Here is a 16,210-nt window from a genome sequence, read left to right as displayed (position 1 = left end):
CTAGCTTGATCGGGGAAACCAGATGGCGCTATGGTTGGCCTGCTAGATGGCACTGCAGTTGATTAAACGCATATCAACAGCGTTTTTTCAAATAGGAACCCCCATTTTTTATTACATATTCGTCTAGTACGTAAAGAAATATGAATGTTTTAGTTGGACCACTTTTTCGCTTTGTGGTAGATGGCGCTGTAATAGTCACAAACATATGGCACACAATTTTAGACGAAGTGTTGGTAACAGGTAGGTTTTTTAATTAGGTACGTTTGACATTTTATTTCCGTTGTTCCAATGTGATACATATACCTTTGTGAACCTATCATTTCTGAGAACGCATGCTGTTAGAGCGTGATTACCTGCAAAGACCACAATAATGCAATAAATGCTCAAAATGATGACCCCCAACCTCAATGCATTTGGAAATACGTGTGACGACATTCCTCTCAACAGCAAGTAGTTCGCCTTCCGTAATGTTCGCACATGCAGTAACAATGCGCTGACCCATGTTATCAGGCGTAGTCGGTGGATCACGATAGCAATTATCCTTCAACTTTCCCCACAGAAAGAAATCCGGGGACGTCAGATGATGTGAACGTGCGGGCCAATCCACCTGTCATGAAATATGCTCCTCAATACCGCTTCAACTGCACGCGAGCTATGTGCCGGATATCCATCATGTTGGAAGTACATCGCCATTATGTCATGCAGTGAAACATCTAGTAGTAACATTGGTAGATCATAACCTAGGAAATCAGCATAAATTGCACCATTTAGATTGCCATCGATAAAATGGGGGCCAATTATCCTTCCTCCCATAATGCCGCACCATACATTAACCCGCCAAGGCCGCTGATGTTCCACTTGTTGCAGCCATCGTGGATTTTCCATTGCCCTATAGTGCCGGTTTACGTTACCGCTGTTGGCGAATGACGCTTCGTCGCTAAACAGAACGCGTGCAAAAAATCTGTCATCGTCCCGTAATTTCTATTGTGCCCAGTGGCAGATCTGTACACGACGTTCAAAGTCGCCGCGATGCAATTCCTGGAGCATAGAAATATGGTACGTGTGCAATCGATGTTGATGTAGCATTCTCAACACCGACGTTTTTGAGATTCCCGATTGTCGCGGTAATTTGTGTGCGGATTAGCCGCGACAGCAGCTAAAACACCTACTTGGGCATCATCATTTGTTGCAGGTCGTCGTTGACGTTTCACATGTGGCTGAATACTTCCTTTTTCCTTAAATAACGTAACTATCCGGCGAACGGTCCGGACACTTGGATGATATCGTCCAGGATACCGAACAGCATACATAGCAAACGTCCATTGGTAATTTTGATCACAATAGCCATACATCGATATCGACCTTTTGCGCAGTGGACAAACGGTCCATTTTAACACGTATAATGTATCGCGAAACAAATACCGTCCGCACTGGCGGAATGTTACGTGATACCACGTACTTAATTGGGGTTCCCATTTTTTAAAAAAACGCAGTTGATATAATTGTACCACCCCACCCGACACGTATCTGGTTTTGGTGTGTGTTCACCCCAGGTAATTGACTAACAGATCAACAGAGAGTGCAAAACTGCCGCAATGTCGGATAACGCAAAGAAAGTAATAAGGTCCTGTGACTTCTGATTGAACTGCGGTGGCAGTGTTGACATTAACTGTTACAGATTTGATCCCTTTTAATGAATAAGGGATATGGTACCTATGGTCTAGGGGCAGTGTCTTTGACTCATAGTCAAAACGTCTCCGGTCCCGGGTTCGATCCCCGCCACTGTTTGAATTTTGATAAATACACAGCATTGGCGGCCGACGACTTCCGCCATAAGAAGTCAGCCTCATTCTGCCAACGGCCTTCTCACGGAGAGGGAGGAGCGGACAGAGGTTCAGGGGACTCTCTTGTCCTAGGGGTGGGAAATTGCCCCTAAAGGCGGAAGAATCAGCAATGATCAACGACATGAGGATGCAGAAGGCAATGGAAACCACTGCATTAAAGACACGTAACGTGTATCCGCAGGACATGTGGCCTGTAGTTGAAGAAGTGTCATGATAAGAAACTTCCTGGCAGATTAAAACTGTGTGCCCGACCGAGACTCGAACTCGGGACCTTTGCCTTTCGCGGGCAAGTGCTCTACCAACTGAGCTGCCGAAGCACGACTCACGCCCGGTACTCACAGCTTTACTTCTGCCAGTATCCGGAGACGGATAGTGGCAGAAGTAAAGCTGTGAGTACCGGGCGTGAGTCGTGCTTCGGCAGCTCAGTTGGTAGAGCACTTGCCCGCGAAAGGCAAAGGTCCCGAGTTCGAGTCTCGGTCGGGCACACAGTTTTAATCTGCCAGGAAGTTTCATATCAGCGCACACTCCGCTGCAGAGTGAAAATCTCATTCTGGAAGTGTCATGATGATCTCTGCATTGGCAAAAGATTCCGGAATAGTCCCCCATTCGGATCTCCGGGAGGGGACTGCCAAGGGGGAGGTTACCATGAGAAAAAGATTGAATAATCGACGAAAGGATAATGTTCTACGAGTCGGGCCGCGGAATGTCAGAAGCTTGAACGTGGTAGGGAAACTAGAAAATCTGGAAAGGGAAATGCAAAGGCTAAATCTAGATATAGTGAAGTGGAAGGAAGACAAGGATTTCTGGTCAGATGAGTATCTGGTAATATCAACAGCAGCAGAAAATTGTATAACAGGTGTCGGATTCGTTATGAATAGGAATGTAGGGCAGAGGGTGTGTTACTGTGAACAGTTCAGTGACCGGGTTGTTCTAATCAGAATCGACAGCAGACCAACACCGACAACGATAGTTCAGGTATACATGCCGACGTCGCAAGCTGAAGATGAACAGGTAGAGAAAGTGTATGAGGATATCGAAAGGGTAATGCAGTATGTAAAGGGGGACGAAAATCTAATAGTCATGGGCGACTGGAATGCAGTTGTAGGGGAAGGAGTAGAAGAAAAGGTTACATGGGAATATGGGATTGGGACAAGTAACGAAAGAGGAGAAAGACTAATTGAGTTCTGTAACAAGTTTCAGCTAGTAATAGCGAATACCCTGTTCAAGAATTACAAGAGGAGGAGGTATACTTGGATTTCAATTAGATTACATCATGGTCAGACAGAGATTCCGAAATCAGATACTGGATTGTAAGGCGTACCCAGGAGCAGATATAGACTCAGATCACAATATAGTAGTGATGAAGAGTAGGCTGAAGTTCAAAACATTAGTCAGGAAGAATCAATACGCATAGAAGTGGGATACGGAAGTTGTAAGGAATGACGAGATACGTTTGAAGTTCTCTAACGCTATAGATACAGCAATAAGGAATAGCGCAGTAGGCAGCACAGTTGAAGAGGAATCGACATCTCTAAAAAGGGCCATCACAGAAGTTGGGAAGGAAAACATAGGTACAAAGAAGGTAGCTGTGAAGAACCCATGGGTAACAGAAGAAACACTTCAGTTGATTGATGAAAAGAGGAAGTACAAACATGTTCCGGGAAAATCAGGATTACAGAAATACAAGTCGCTGAGGAATGAAATAAATAGGAAGTGCAGGGAAGCTAAGACGAAATGGCTGCAGGGAAAATGTGAAGACATCGAAAAAGATATGATTGTCGGAAGGACAGACTCAGCATACAGGAAAGTCAAAACAACCTTTGGTGACATGAAAAGCAACGATGGTAACATTAAGATTGCAACGGGAATTCCACTGCTAAATGCAGAGGAGAGAGTAGATAGGTGGAAAGAATACATTGAAAGCCTCTATGACGGTGAAGATTTGTCTGATGTGATAGAAGAAGAAACGGGAGTCGCTTTAAAAGAGATAGGGGATCCAGTAGTAGAATCGGAATTCAAAAGAGCTTTGGAGGAGTTACGGTCAAACAAGGCAGAAGGGATAGATAACATTCCATCAGAATTTCTAAAATAATTAGGGGAAATGGCAACAAAACGACTATTCACGTTGTTGTGTAGAATGTATGAGTCTGGCGACATACCATCTGACTTTCGGAAAAGCATCATCCACACAATTCCGAAGACGGCAAGAGCTGACAAGTGCGAGAATTATCGCACAATCAGCATAACAGCTCATGCATCGAAGCTGATTACAAGAATAATATACAGAAGAATGGAAAAGAAAATTGAGACTGCGCTAGGTGACGATCAGTTTGGCTTTAGGAAAAGTAAAGGCATGAGAGAGGCAATTCTGACGTTACGGCTAATAATGGAAGCAAGGCTAAAGAAAAATCAAGACACGTTCATAGGATTTGTCGACCTGGAAAAAGCGTTTGACAATATAAAATGGTGCAAGCTGTTCAAGATTCTGAAAAAAGTAGGGGTAAGCTATAGGGAGAGACGGGTCATATACAATATGTACAACGACCAAGAGGGAATAATAAGAGTAGACGATCAAGAACGAAGTGCTCGTATTAAGAAGGGTGTAAGACAAGGCTGTAGCCTTTCGCCTTTCGCACATCGAGGAAGCAATGATGGAAATAAAAGAAAGGTTCAGGAGTGGAATTAAAATACAAGGTGAAAGGATACCAATGATACGATTCGCTGATGACATTGCTATCCTCAGTGAAAGTGAAGAAGAATTAAATGATCTGCTGAACGGAATGAACAGTCTAATGAGTGCACAGTGTGGTTTGAGAGTAAATCGGAGAAAGACGAAGGTAATGAGAAGTAGTAGAAATGAGAACAGCAAGAAACTTAACATCAGGATTGATGATCACGAAGTCAATGAAGTTAAGGAATTCTGCTACCTAGGCAGTAAAATAACCCATGACGGACGGAGCAAGGAAGACATCAAAAGCAGACTCTCTATGGCAAAAAAGGCATTTCTGGCCAAGAGAAGTCTACTAATATCAAATACCAGCCTTAATTTGAGGAAGAAATTCCTGACGATTTACGTCTGGAGTACAGCATTGTATGGTAGTGAATCATGGACTGTGGGAAAACCGGAACAGAAGAGAATCGAAACATTTGAGATGTGGTGCTATAGACGAATGTTGAAAATAGGTGGACTGATAAGGTAAGGAATGAGGAGGTTCAACGCAGAATCGGAGAGGAAAGGAATGTGTGGAAAACACTGATAAAGAGAAGGGACAGGATGATAGGACATCTGCTAAGACATGAGGGAATGACTTCCATGTTACCAGAGGGAACTGTAGAGGGCAAAAAGTGTAGAGGAAGACAGAGATTGGAATACGTCAAGCAAATAATTTAGGACGAAGGTTGCAAGTGCTACTCTGAGATGAAGAGGTTAGCACAGGAAAGGAATTCGTGGCGGGCCGCATCAAACCAGTCAGTAGACTGATGACCAAAAGAAAAAAAAATAATTAAAAAGGGGTGCACATTGATGTTATATTCAGCTATTGAACACCAGATGCAAATGTTGAACATAAAATTAATTAAGAAAGTGACTTGGGATTTCAACTACTTGATTGAAAACAAATGCGGTCGATTAGCACAGATTTATTTTAACTCACGACCTTCAAGCATCACATTTCATAACTCTCCTAACAGGCAGTGGTAATCAATTGCGTTTGCGTGGAGTAAAGCGCGATAAATCAAAAGTAATTCCTATCGACTGACCCAGGCGTAATGCGAAGTGCGAGAAGAATTCTACAATACACCCTCGTGGAAACTTTGCCGAGGTGATCCAGCAAATTAATCAGTGGCCGGAGCGGGCGCAATATCATCGAATTCAGCGTGGCGGAGCGGTGTCGTTGTGCGGACATCGGCCGACCTCATGGTTCTGCAAGGCTGCGTTCATCTATTCACTCCTAGCTATCTTGCTCAGTACGTAGCTGAACCAAAACTTCCTACCTCCAAGCTCAATCTTTTCATTTGCTAAGTCCTAAACTGCAGAGGTGTTCACTCTCTCTCAGTCAAGCTGAGTAAAGAACGCCACGTCCACACTCTAGGCAAGCTGGGAACGGAAGACCTCTACAGAGACTTCTCCCAGTCCGCTCTTTGCCTCGGTTTCCCCTCCAGCAAAATCACTTACGCCAATTGCAGCGCAAGTTAATTATGCGTTGCTTCCCAGCGCCGACCAATGCCTGCTCTGGGAAGTGAACAAATTCCCACAAAATTTCCCTTCCTCTCAACGTCTTTTATTAGCTGCTCCCAGGCCACCCATCAAGGTTCCGGAATTCTGACTCCCAGGAGAGTACTTCAAATTCCTCGGGTCTACATCACCACAGGAGGACGGCGTATTTCATTCTGTCGCTCTTTACCTGATTTACTTCAGACTCTGCGGACCGTGAATTCAGCGTGAAGTTGCTGTAGTCACGAACACGCATATTTTGACCTGTGTTGACCGCTCCACCGTAGCTTTGCGCTACTTTCTCGCATGTTTCCCTGAAAACGGGACGATGGACATTTATCAAAAGGTGTACAAGTTCTCTGTCTGCTACTCGGTGCACCAGCATGGGGTCGGGGTCAACCAACCGTGCTGTCACTCATCTTAAGGCGACTGGAGGCCACGCCGTTTTACCGCTTTGTCAGAGCTTGAGCCGTCCTAAGCTGCCTATTGTCGGTTTCCTTCGCCGTTCCCCAGCCGACCACGGTCAACTCTAAATACTTCCCTGGGGTAAACTAGCGACCAGTAAATCGACTCGTTTCCACAAAGTTTTCATGTCGTGTGAATTACTTTAAAACCATCACCCGACATCAATTATTCCAATACGTCCATACTATACCCTCTACAATATGCATTGTGCCTTGTCAGTCATTTTGTTCAGCCCTACTGTGGGCGGCGGGTGGATTTTAATTGTTGTATAAATGTTCCTATTATTTATTTAATGCTGTTGTCTGCCATTCTCAACATTGGCTCTCTAACTACAATATTGGCAACCAGAAAGTGATTAGCAAAATGTGAAGCCTGTAATTAGAATTCCTAGTGCCCACTTCATCTGAGAAATACATTTATAGCTACAGCTTTTAGCTCTAAGGAATTAGGAGATTGTCTGGGATTCATAATCAAAAAGATTCTCTCTAAAATTTCACTATATTCTGAAAGTCACAGATCAAAATGAATCCACGCAATCCAACTACCAGAGCAGTTCAGAGTCTAATGCGCTGATGCAACTATAGTTGTTCAAATTAAATGTTTAAATGAATGCTCGCCATAATTTGATGATAATGTTCATCAAACGCCACACTAAATAATGGTAGAATGTCGGTCCTGCAGCGGCACGTGAAAATACGACATACGCAAACTGAAGATAGATCATTAAAGTCATCCCAGAATTAACACTTCACTCAAAAACGATTTCATGGTTACGCGTATCCCGAGTAACTTATTACGGCATCCGAGGCTGTTTATAGCAATGATATCGACGCGACGCGACTCCTGGCACATGTGGTGCGCTAATCAGCGTTTAGAGAGAACTGGGGCCGCCTTCTCTCGCGCTCTTGCATATAAAGCCGCGGTGCGGACGGCTAAGGGAACGCCTGATGAAATCTGCTCTCCCAACTAGCCGCTGGGCTAGTAATACACCACTTTAAGTTATCGAATAAATCATTGCTTCCTTTGCTGATGGCCGATGAAGCTCTCAATTTAAATGTGCAATCAGCACACAGGTAAGTAATCATAATAAAAGTCTGACGTGGCTAAGTCAAATATTTTGGGCGAGAGAATTAATTTAGTTACACTACACGCAGTAGACGAGCTCTGAACTTGCCCTTTGGAGATATGCTATCGCTATAGTCTTATAGTTATTCAGTTGAAAATTTTCACATCTTTATGATTATAGGGGATATCCCTTCTACTTAAATTTAAACATCCTAGCCTTATTTATTCGCCTTCTTAATCTATCTTGCTTCCTTAATTTCTAAGACAAAAACCAGAAAATCATGAATTTCTACTAAAATTTTAATTTGTGAGATTCAGAATACTGTTTCTACTAAATTATTATGCAAAAGGAATCTAAATATTTAAGTTTCTAGCTCTTTTCTGTTGCGCCAATGATTTTTACAGAAAAACGTCCAAATTTCGAAAATGGTTAAAGTTCTTGAACTGATATTCAACACATATTGATTTAGTATTACTCCTGACATGCTAGAAACGTTTCAGGTTATTTACTTGATTTTTAAAGTATTGCACAACACTTATGACGTCAGAGCTAGTTACAGCGGACTGGCTGGCACACAATGGAAAGACTGATGTGAATTTTATAAGGCGTGAGTATGCTGCTTGCCTACACTACTGTTCGCTCAACGTGAGTTAGGTGATCTTTAATGACTTCATGTAAAGGGCATAGTTCTTGCCATCTTACATAATATCCGTTCGAGCTATGTCAGGGCCATCTAGCGTGCCAACCATAGCGCCATCTGGTTTCCCCCTTCAAGCTAGACGAGTTTCGTTCTTTGTAGTTTTTTCGTTTGACGCTTATTTCGTGAGATATTTCGCCCGGTCACCATCAGTGGACCGCCCTGTGTACACCTTCCTTCCACGCTCGGAATGTGTGGTTAGTGACAGTGAGGTCGCTAGACGCGGCCAGCTCCGGTGAGAGGACGGCCGGCTCACTGTGCTGTCTCCTGCTGTGGCAGACGTGCGGCGCGCTGGCGGCGGCGGTGCTGGTGGTGTGGGGCGGCCCGGGGGCGGCCGCCTCCTCGCCGTGGCGGCACGTCGAAGGCCTGCTGTCCCGCGTGGCGGGGGCGGCGGGCGGCGGCGCGGAGGCGGCGCTGGGCGTCGTGGGCGGCGTCGGCCGCGGCCTCGCCGGCGGCGTCGGTGAGTGACGGCGGCGCGGCCTCTGGCCCAGCCGCGCGGCAGCTGCGTCTCAGGAATAACACTGTGTGCACAAGTAAGGAACAACTCCATCCAACAAGTGTTGTCCAGCTACAGCTACTAGTAGCATTGTTCGTTATGAAGATGTGAACAGCAGTACGCATTTTTAAATAGCACCCATTCTTCATCTGGTAATCCACTTCCCCTTCTCAAAACCTTTTCAAAAGCGTATTACACTGTACCACTCACGCAAACGTGTCAGTAATAGCGTAACGCAGATATACACTACTGGCCATTAAAACTGATACACCGAGAAGAAATGCAGATTGGACAAATATATTACACTAGACTGACGTGATTACATTTTTACGCAATTTATGTGCATAGATCCTGAGAAATCAGTACCCAGAACAACCACCTCTGGCCGTAATAACGGCTTTGATACCCCTGGGCATTGAGTCAAACAGAGCTTGGATGGCGTGTACAGGTACAGCTGCCCATGCAGCTTCAATACGATACCACAGTTCATCAAGAATAGTGACTGGCGTATTGTGACGAGCCAGTTGCGTGGCCACCATTGACCAGACGTTCTCAGTTAGTGAGAGATCTGGAGAATGTGCTGGCCAGGGCAGCATCGAAGATTTTCTGTATCCAGAAAGGCCCGAACAGGACCTGCAACATGCGGTCAAGCATTATCTTGCTGAAATGTAGGGTTTCGCTGGGATCGAATGAAGGGTAGAGCCACGGGTCGTAACACATCTGAAATGTAACGTTCACTGTTCAAAGTGCCGTCAATGCGATCAAGACGTGTAACCAATGGCACGCCATACCACCACGACAGGTGATATGGCAGTATGGCGATGACGTATACACGCTTCCAATGTGCGTACACCGCGATGTCGCCAAACACGGATGCAACCATCATGATGCTGTAAACAGAACCTGGATTCATCCGAAAAAATGACGTTTTACCATTCGTGCACCCATGTTCGTCGTTGAGTACACCATTGCAGGCGCTCCAGTCTGTGATGCAGCATCAAGGGTAACCCATGGTCTCCGAGCTGATAGTCCATGCTGCTGCAAACGTCGTCGAACTGTTCGTGCAGATGGTTGTTGTCTTGCAAACATCTCAGGGATCGAGACGTGGCTGCATGATCCGTTACAGCCATGCGGATAAGATGCCTGTCACCTCGACTGCTAGTGATAAGAGGCCGTTGGGATCCAGCACGACGTTCCGTATTACCCTCCAGAACCCACGGATCCCATATTCTACTAACAGTCACCAACGCGAGCAACAATGTCGCGATACGATAAACCTCAATCGCGATAGGCTACAATACGACCTTTATCAATGTCGGAAACGTGATGGTACGCATTTCTCCTCCTTACACGAGGCATCACAACAACGTTTCACCAGGCTACGCCGGTCAACTGCTGTTTGTGTATGAGAAATCGGTTGGAAACTTTCCTCATGTCAGCACGTTGTAGGTGTCCCCACCGGCGCCAACCTTGTGTGAATGCTCCGAAAAGTTAATCAGCTGCATATCACAGCATCTTCTTCCTATCGGTTTAATTTCGCGTCTGTAGCACGCCATCTTCGTGGTGTAACAATTTTAATGGCCAGTAGAGTATACAACCGGTGAATTTGTGGTGCCAGGGGATGCAGTGCGGTGCCAACCAAGTAGCTGAAATTCTAAACTGCTTTATAAGTGATCCTAGCCGTGGTTCAGTGCAGGAAAGAGCAACATGGCTAAGGCACCTAGCCGCTTCCTGTGTTCTGTGCCGTCGGCCTGCAGTTGCGTCAGAGCACAGCGTCGGCTGGGCTGCTCGCTCCTCGTGACGCATGTGGTCTCGGCCAGCCCCGGCTGCGCGTGTTGCGGTACAGTTCACGCACCCTGCGCTGTCCAGAGGGAGGAAGGCAGTCAGCGTACGGCACTGACCCACTGCTCACGTCGATAGCTGGCAAGCTGCCTCCCGGGGCCAGTAGTGGCTTCTGGTCCCGCAGTTACAGGGCGGACTGCCCTGACGCAGAACATCGAACAGTGGTATACAAGCAGCATTCCACACGGCGCCCTAGCGTCCCAATCCGATGGCGATAGAGCTGAACTGACGTTAGGTATTTATACACTTCCGAGCTGCACTTACTTCGGTTCTGCTATGCATTGTGGCATAAACAATTTGGCGGCCACAGATGTGGAAAAGCTTCTGCCCCCTTCCACTTAAGTACTGCTGTGTCAACTGTTTCCACACCCTACCAGGCTGGCTCGCCTCGTATTGTTGCGATGGCTGTTGTCATGTTTTGTAAGCCATAACATATGCACTGGTGCTACTGCAAACCACTTCTTACTTTGTGCTTTTCCGCCAAATATGGGTGTTGCGCTACAGTTAATGTCCTTTTACCACTCTTGAACCTTTGTTTTCCTTCCAGCATTGCTTCTTCATTGCATAGATTAAACAAAATGAATGAAACAAATATATGAAGCTTCCTAGCAGATTAAAACTGTGTGTCTCGGTCCGCACAGTTTTAATCTGCCAGGAAGTTTCGTATCAACGTACACTCCGCTGCAGTGTGAAAATCTCATTCAAAGAATATATGTCTTATACATTTTATAATCTGAGTACGTTATTCTTCTTCTTCCATTGTTATTATTTTCTCTTGATTCTTGCACATTTTGTACGATTTCCCCTATACCTTGTACCTATTTCCCAGGTTATTTCCAATATTTTGTACCATGTTACATAATCGAACGCTTTTTATAGGTCGAGAAAGTTTGTGAGTATGTCTCGATTTTACTCAAGCCTGCTTCCACTGTCGAGCGCAACATCAGAACTGCCTCTCTGATGGCATCTAACGAATCGCCAATTTTCTTTTCCATGCTTCTGTACATTGTTCTTGTCAGAAACTTAGATGCACTAGCTGCATTAACTCTTGCATTTACCTGTCATTGAAAGTGATGATATGGGACAAAATCGCTAACATACGTGACTTTCACAAGAACGCATTGCTGTGGCAGGCGCAACAGTTTCTGAGCACAAAGTTTAACGTGGTGTTCTGCACCAGACGACGCTGCAAACATTGTAAGTTATGACCGTAGTGAGCAATGGATCCCACAGATTGAACCGTGGATCACTTGAACGTGTCACCTGTTCAGAGGAATGACATTTCTTGTAACACATCACGTTAATGTTCATGTCCAAACTGCCATTCAGGCGAACAGCCGCTTTAAACTAGCGACACAAATGCAGGCTGGTCGAAATCCACCCGAAATTCTGGGGTCCCGTGATAGTACTCGAAGAAAGCATGACCACCGTGGGTAAGGAGAACATTACTGCGGACCACATGCAGTCCTTTTCGTCTTCCGCGACGGCGGTGGTCTCTTCCAGTAGGGTAACTGATCCTGTCTCACGACGAGGAACATGTTACAGTTGTTCCAGGAGCGTGATAGTGGACTCATTTTGACATTTTGGCCACAAAATGTGTGTAATCTGAACCCGAAGGATCACAAACTAGAAGATATCAGGTTCCAGTTCCTCACGCGCGAACGACTGGCCCATAAATTCGGGAATTCCGTGACATGTACACAGACATCTGGTGCTACATATTACCGAGTACCCACCCTGTCAGGATCTTGTCAAATTCAAGCAAAGCAGAATCGCTGTTGCATCGCATTCCAGAAGCTGAGGACCTCGCTATTGTGAAGACAGCCACAACGCTTTCTCTCATCCATGTATATTCAACAATACAAGAAGATGCTTTTCGCAATTCACATTCTAACTTCACACATTTGCAATTTCTGGCTCTTTGTAGTAAATGTACAGCGTGTTTGGAATGCAGAAACAGCTTTCAACTAAAATGGCCAGCTGCGACAGCTTTTTTGTTTCATAAACACCACACGCAAATGCTTGAAAGGTCGTCTTTATATCAGTGTAACTAACACATTTTGCCTTTTTCAGGTGAAGTCCCAGGAGTTGGAAGGAAGTTAGTGAAAGGAGGTAAGAAAAGGGCTGTCTGCCTAATTTGTCTCTGCTTTTCGTCTTAGCTGTCTCATTCTATGCTACTACATGAGTCCATTGAGTACAATAAGTACATAGTAGTGTGTAATCAAGAGAACAAGGACGGATCGTAACATTCCAAATTTTTACGAATCAGATACTAAATACTCTCCTTATAAAAATCAAAGTTTCGATTCTCAGCGACAGCAATGATGTGGCGACTGATTTGTATCTGCAACCAGGATTCACTTAGGCCTACTACTAATTCTGCAGCTTCACTTTTAAAGTACTTAAACGTAATTACAACTGTTTCACTGATGTCCCGAAACTGCCTTAGCGAATTTCCGCTAGGTCTGTAATCATGAGAGTGAGGAAGATTTCTTACAGCAGCATTAAGAGTTGTTTACAACTCTGCACTGTATTACAGGCACATAAATGATCTCTTTTGTAACTACTCCGAGTAAATTAGAACTGTAGGAGATCTTTCCCAATATCATGATGGTTGCACTGTCTTTTGCTTACCTTAGTCGTTATTCGGTGCAACTAAATTATCTCCTCTCTTCTTATTTTCCTTGACTGTAATTGCGACATTTGTGTGGAAAGAAACTGCATCTACAAAACGTGAGAGATCCTTTAAGGGTGTTCACTTACTGTTTTGATACATCCCTGTGGAAAAATTTTTATCGATGGAAAATAATAGAATTAGTCGGTAATGACAGCGATAGATATAGTTGGTAGAGCGACTGTTGTTCACGAACTCTGCGACAACGTTTCTTTTTATAAGTAGAAAGGAGACACATCCACGCAAACCGCCGCTAACTATACGATTTCGGAGCAGAAAAACCATGTACGGTGACGAAACAGAAAGGTTTCACTATTCCGTTACAAGAAGTTTATAAGAGGAACAATACAAATTAGTTAAGCACTTGCAAGAATGACGTAGATGCATTTGTCTATTTGACAGTGTTTCATATCACACACATTAAGAAAGTAAATGCCCCAGCCTGTCTTTCCAAGTAGATAACACACTGTCGTGGTTGAGAAATTACATGTTATTCTGTTTTTCAGTCCAAAGACACCTTTGGTGCAGGTGTCCATGTTAGTGTATCCTCTGCAACTCTCTTCGTCTGTGTAACTACTGCTATCTGTATCTATTTGGAGCTGATTGCTAAATTTAATCCTTCGTCTCGCTCTACAATTTTTAGTCTTCACATTTCCATGCCTAACTAAATAGGCTCATGCCTCAGGAAGTGGTCTATGAACTGATCTGTTACTTTAGTCAATTTGTGCCATAAATTCATTTTTCCCCACTTAGATTCATAACCTGCTCATCACTTATTCGTGCTACCCATCTATTCTTCAGCATTCTTCTGCAGCACCATACTTCAAACATTTTTATACTCTTCTTGCACAGATCGTCTATCCTTCACTCACATACTTGGCAACATTACATATAAATACTTTCAGAAAATGCTCCCTACTACTAATATTTGTATTCAATGTTAACAAATTCTTCTTTTCCAGAAATTCTTTTCTTGATATTGTCAGTTTACATTTTATATCCTCTCTGTGTCAGCCATCATTATTTATAGAAGCTACCCAAATAATAAATTTCACCTACTACTTTTAATGACTTCTTTCTATTCTCATGCCCTCTGCTATATCTGATCAAATTCTGTTATGTACCATTATCCTTGTTTTAGAGGTACCTCTTGTCTTGATTGTGTATAAAGTGTTTTTTTCTTAGTGACCGTTTCTTTTTGTTTTTATATCTCCCTTCTCTCTCTCCTCTCTCCTCTCTTTCTACATCTGCATCTGTTTAATGTTTTTCTTTTTCTTCTCAGAATGTTGAATGTGGGTAGACTGTCTGTCAGGGAGTGAGCGAAGGATGGGGTTCTAAGTGATCCAATGGTTGTGTTTTTGTTTAGAGGTTGTGTGGAGGGAGGGAATGTGAGCCATTATTCAGTTGATCATCTGTCAGTTTGTTCTCTACTGCTTTTCCATTAATTTGAATGGCGAGTTAGGTTGTTTACTGTCTTCTCTTGGTTTTTTAAACTCGTTTTCTTTTTTGCTTTAATTTTGTTCCCATGATAATTTTCGTATAAGCATATTTATTATTGTTTATTCTGATTATTTTCATATCTTCCTCCCTTGAAATTAGCTTGTCATTGTGTTACCTGGCTTGCTCTACTAATGTTCTGTGTTAATCCCCTTAGTTGCAAGCTCTCATACATTCTTTGTATTGGGTATATAATGTCATACACGTTTGTCACATGTATTCTCATCATATCTGTTATATTGTAATTGATATACAACTGCTTCCTGGTATATATGTGAAGTCTTTTGTTAGTTTTAGAGTGTTTATGCACTATTTTTTGAAAATTTTGATGATTTTATGTGTGAGTTTTTCCTTTTATGGTACTGTGTCCCATCTTGTCTGTGCTTTGTTGTTGCCAAGTTAATACATTTTGTGTATTTCGTTCAGCGATGCGAAACAGCATATATTCTGGGGTTATTCATCTTTAAAAAAGTTTTCAATCCTGAGAAATGTACAATAAAAATAATATACGTTGCTCACCCATAGTCATTTTGTAGACATGTGTTTCAGAAATCAGGCATTTTGGCTACTGATTCACAGTATCTTTATTCCCTCTCGAATTTTGTTATAAATAACACACTTAGGTTCAAAAAGAAGAATAATGTGCATAACTGCAATAGAGAAGCTATCAGTTGGTCCATATTGAAATTAGTATTAAGACTGGCTTTATCCCAGAAACGGGTGTGCAGTGTTGGTATCAAAATTTTATCGCCTACCCAGTGATATGAAATGTCTTAGAGACAGAATAGTTAAATTTGAAAACAAAGTAAAAAAATTCTCCTTGTCAAATACTTGTGTTCCATAGGAAAACTTCTGCTTAAGTAATATGTAAAAAGTAGGAGGGAGTACTTACTGACACCAGTAAAAAAAGTAAATATATAAATAAATAAATAGTGAGCAACTATCAATATTTACATACGAATGTAAAATGACTGATATCATATCATTATGATTACTCGTACAAATAATTCCTGGAGCATGAAACTAACTAGCTGTCCTGCATATTCTGGGCCATTGTTACAGTGTTTAGTGTATTTCTTTCTGTTGGGTTGCCTTGTGTTGCTATTTTCACTCTCTATTAAATTTAGTTCTAATTGTAGTCATTACCACAAAACGTTTTTCACACTTTGTAAGCAGGGTGCAGTGAGCAAAGTGTTAGCATGAGATATTGTTCATAGTTAGAGGTTTTGAGGCAAGGCCACCCAACAGGTATATTAGGATATATTTTTCAGTTCTGTACTAAGGAATTTAAACAACCAGGAAACAGTTTGTAAAGTTTGCACCTAGATTTAAATAATGACAGTCAAAGGTTTTGGAACTGTTGATATCAAGTCATATTTTTCAAGGCTGCTCCATCAAGTCGGATTTAGCTCCATG

General features: G+C 43.2%; 1 protein-coding gene across 1 annotated transcript in view; it reads left to right on the top strand.

Annotated features, from left to right (window-relative positions):
- The window catches only part of LOC126284686 (uncharacterized), a 121,017-nt gene that overhangs the window by 43,071 nt on the left and 61,736 nt on the right, over positions 1 to 16,210 (top strand). The window contains exons 2-3 of the mRNA XM_049983807.1: positions 8,565 to 8,745; positions 12,697 to 12,735. Of these exons, the coding sequence (XP_049839764.1) occupies positions 8,565 to 8,745; positions 12,697 to 12,735 (220 nt within the window). The remainder of the gene's footprint in view (positions 1 to 8,564; positions 8,746 to 12,696; positions 12,736 to 16,210) is intronic.

Source organism: Schistocerca gregaria, chromosome 8, assembly GCF_023897955.1.
Source record: "Schistocerca gregaria isolate iqSchGreg1 chromosome 8, iqSchGreg1.2, whole genome shotgun sequence".
NCBI lineage: Eukaryota > Metazoa > Arthropoda > Insecta > Orthoptera > Acrididae > Schistocerca > Schistocerca gregaria.
This window is presented reverse-complemented; position numbering and strand designations above follow the sequence as displayed.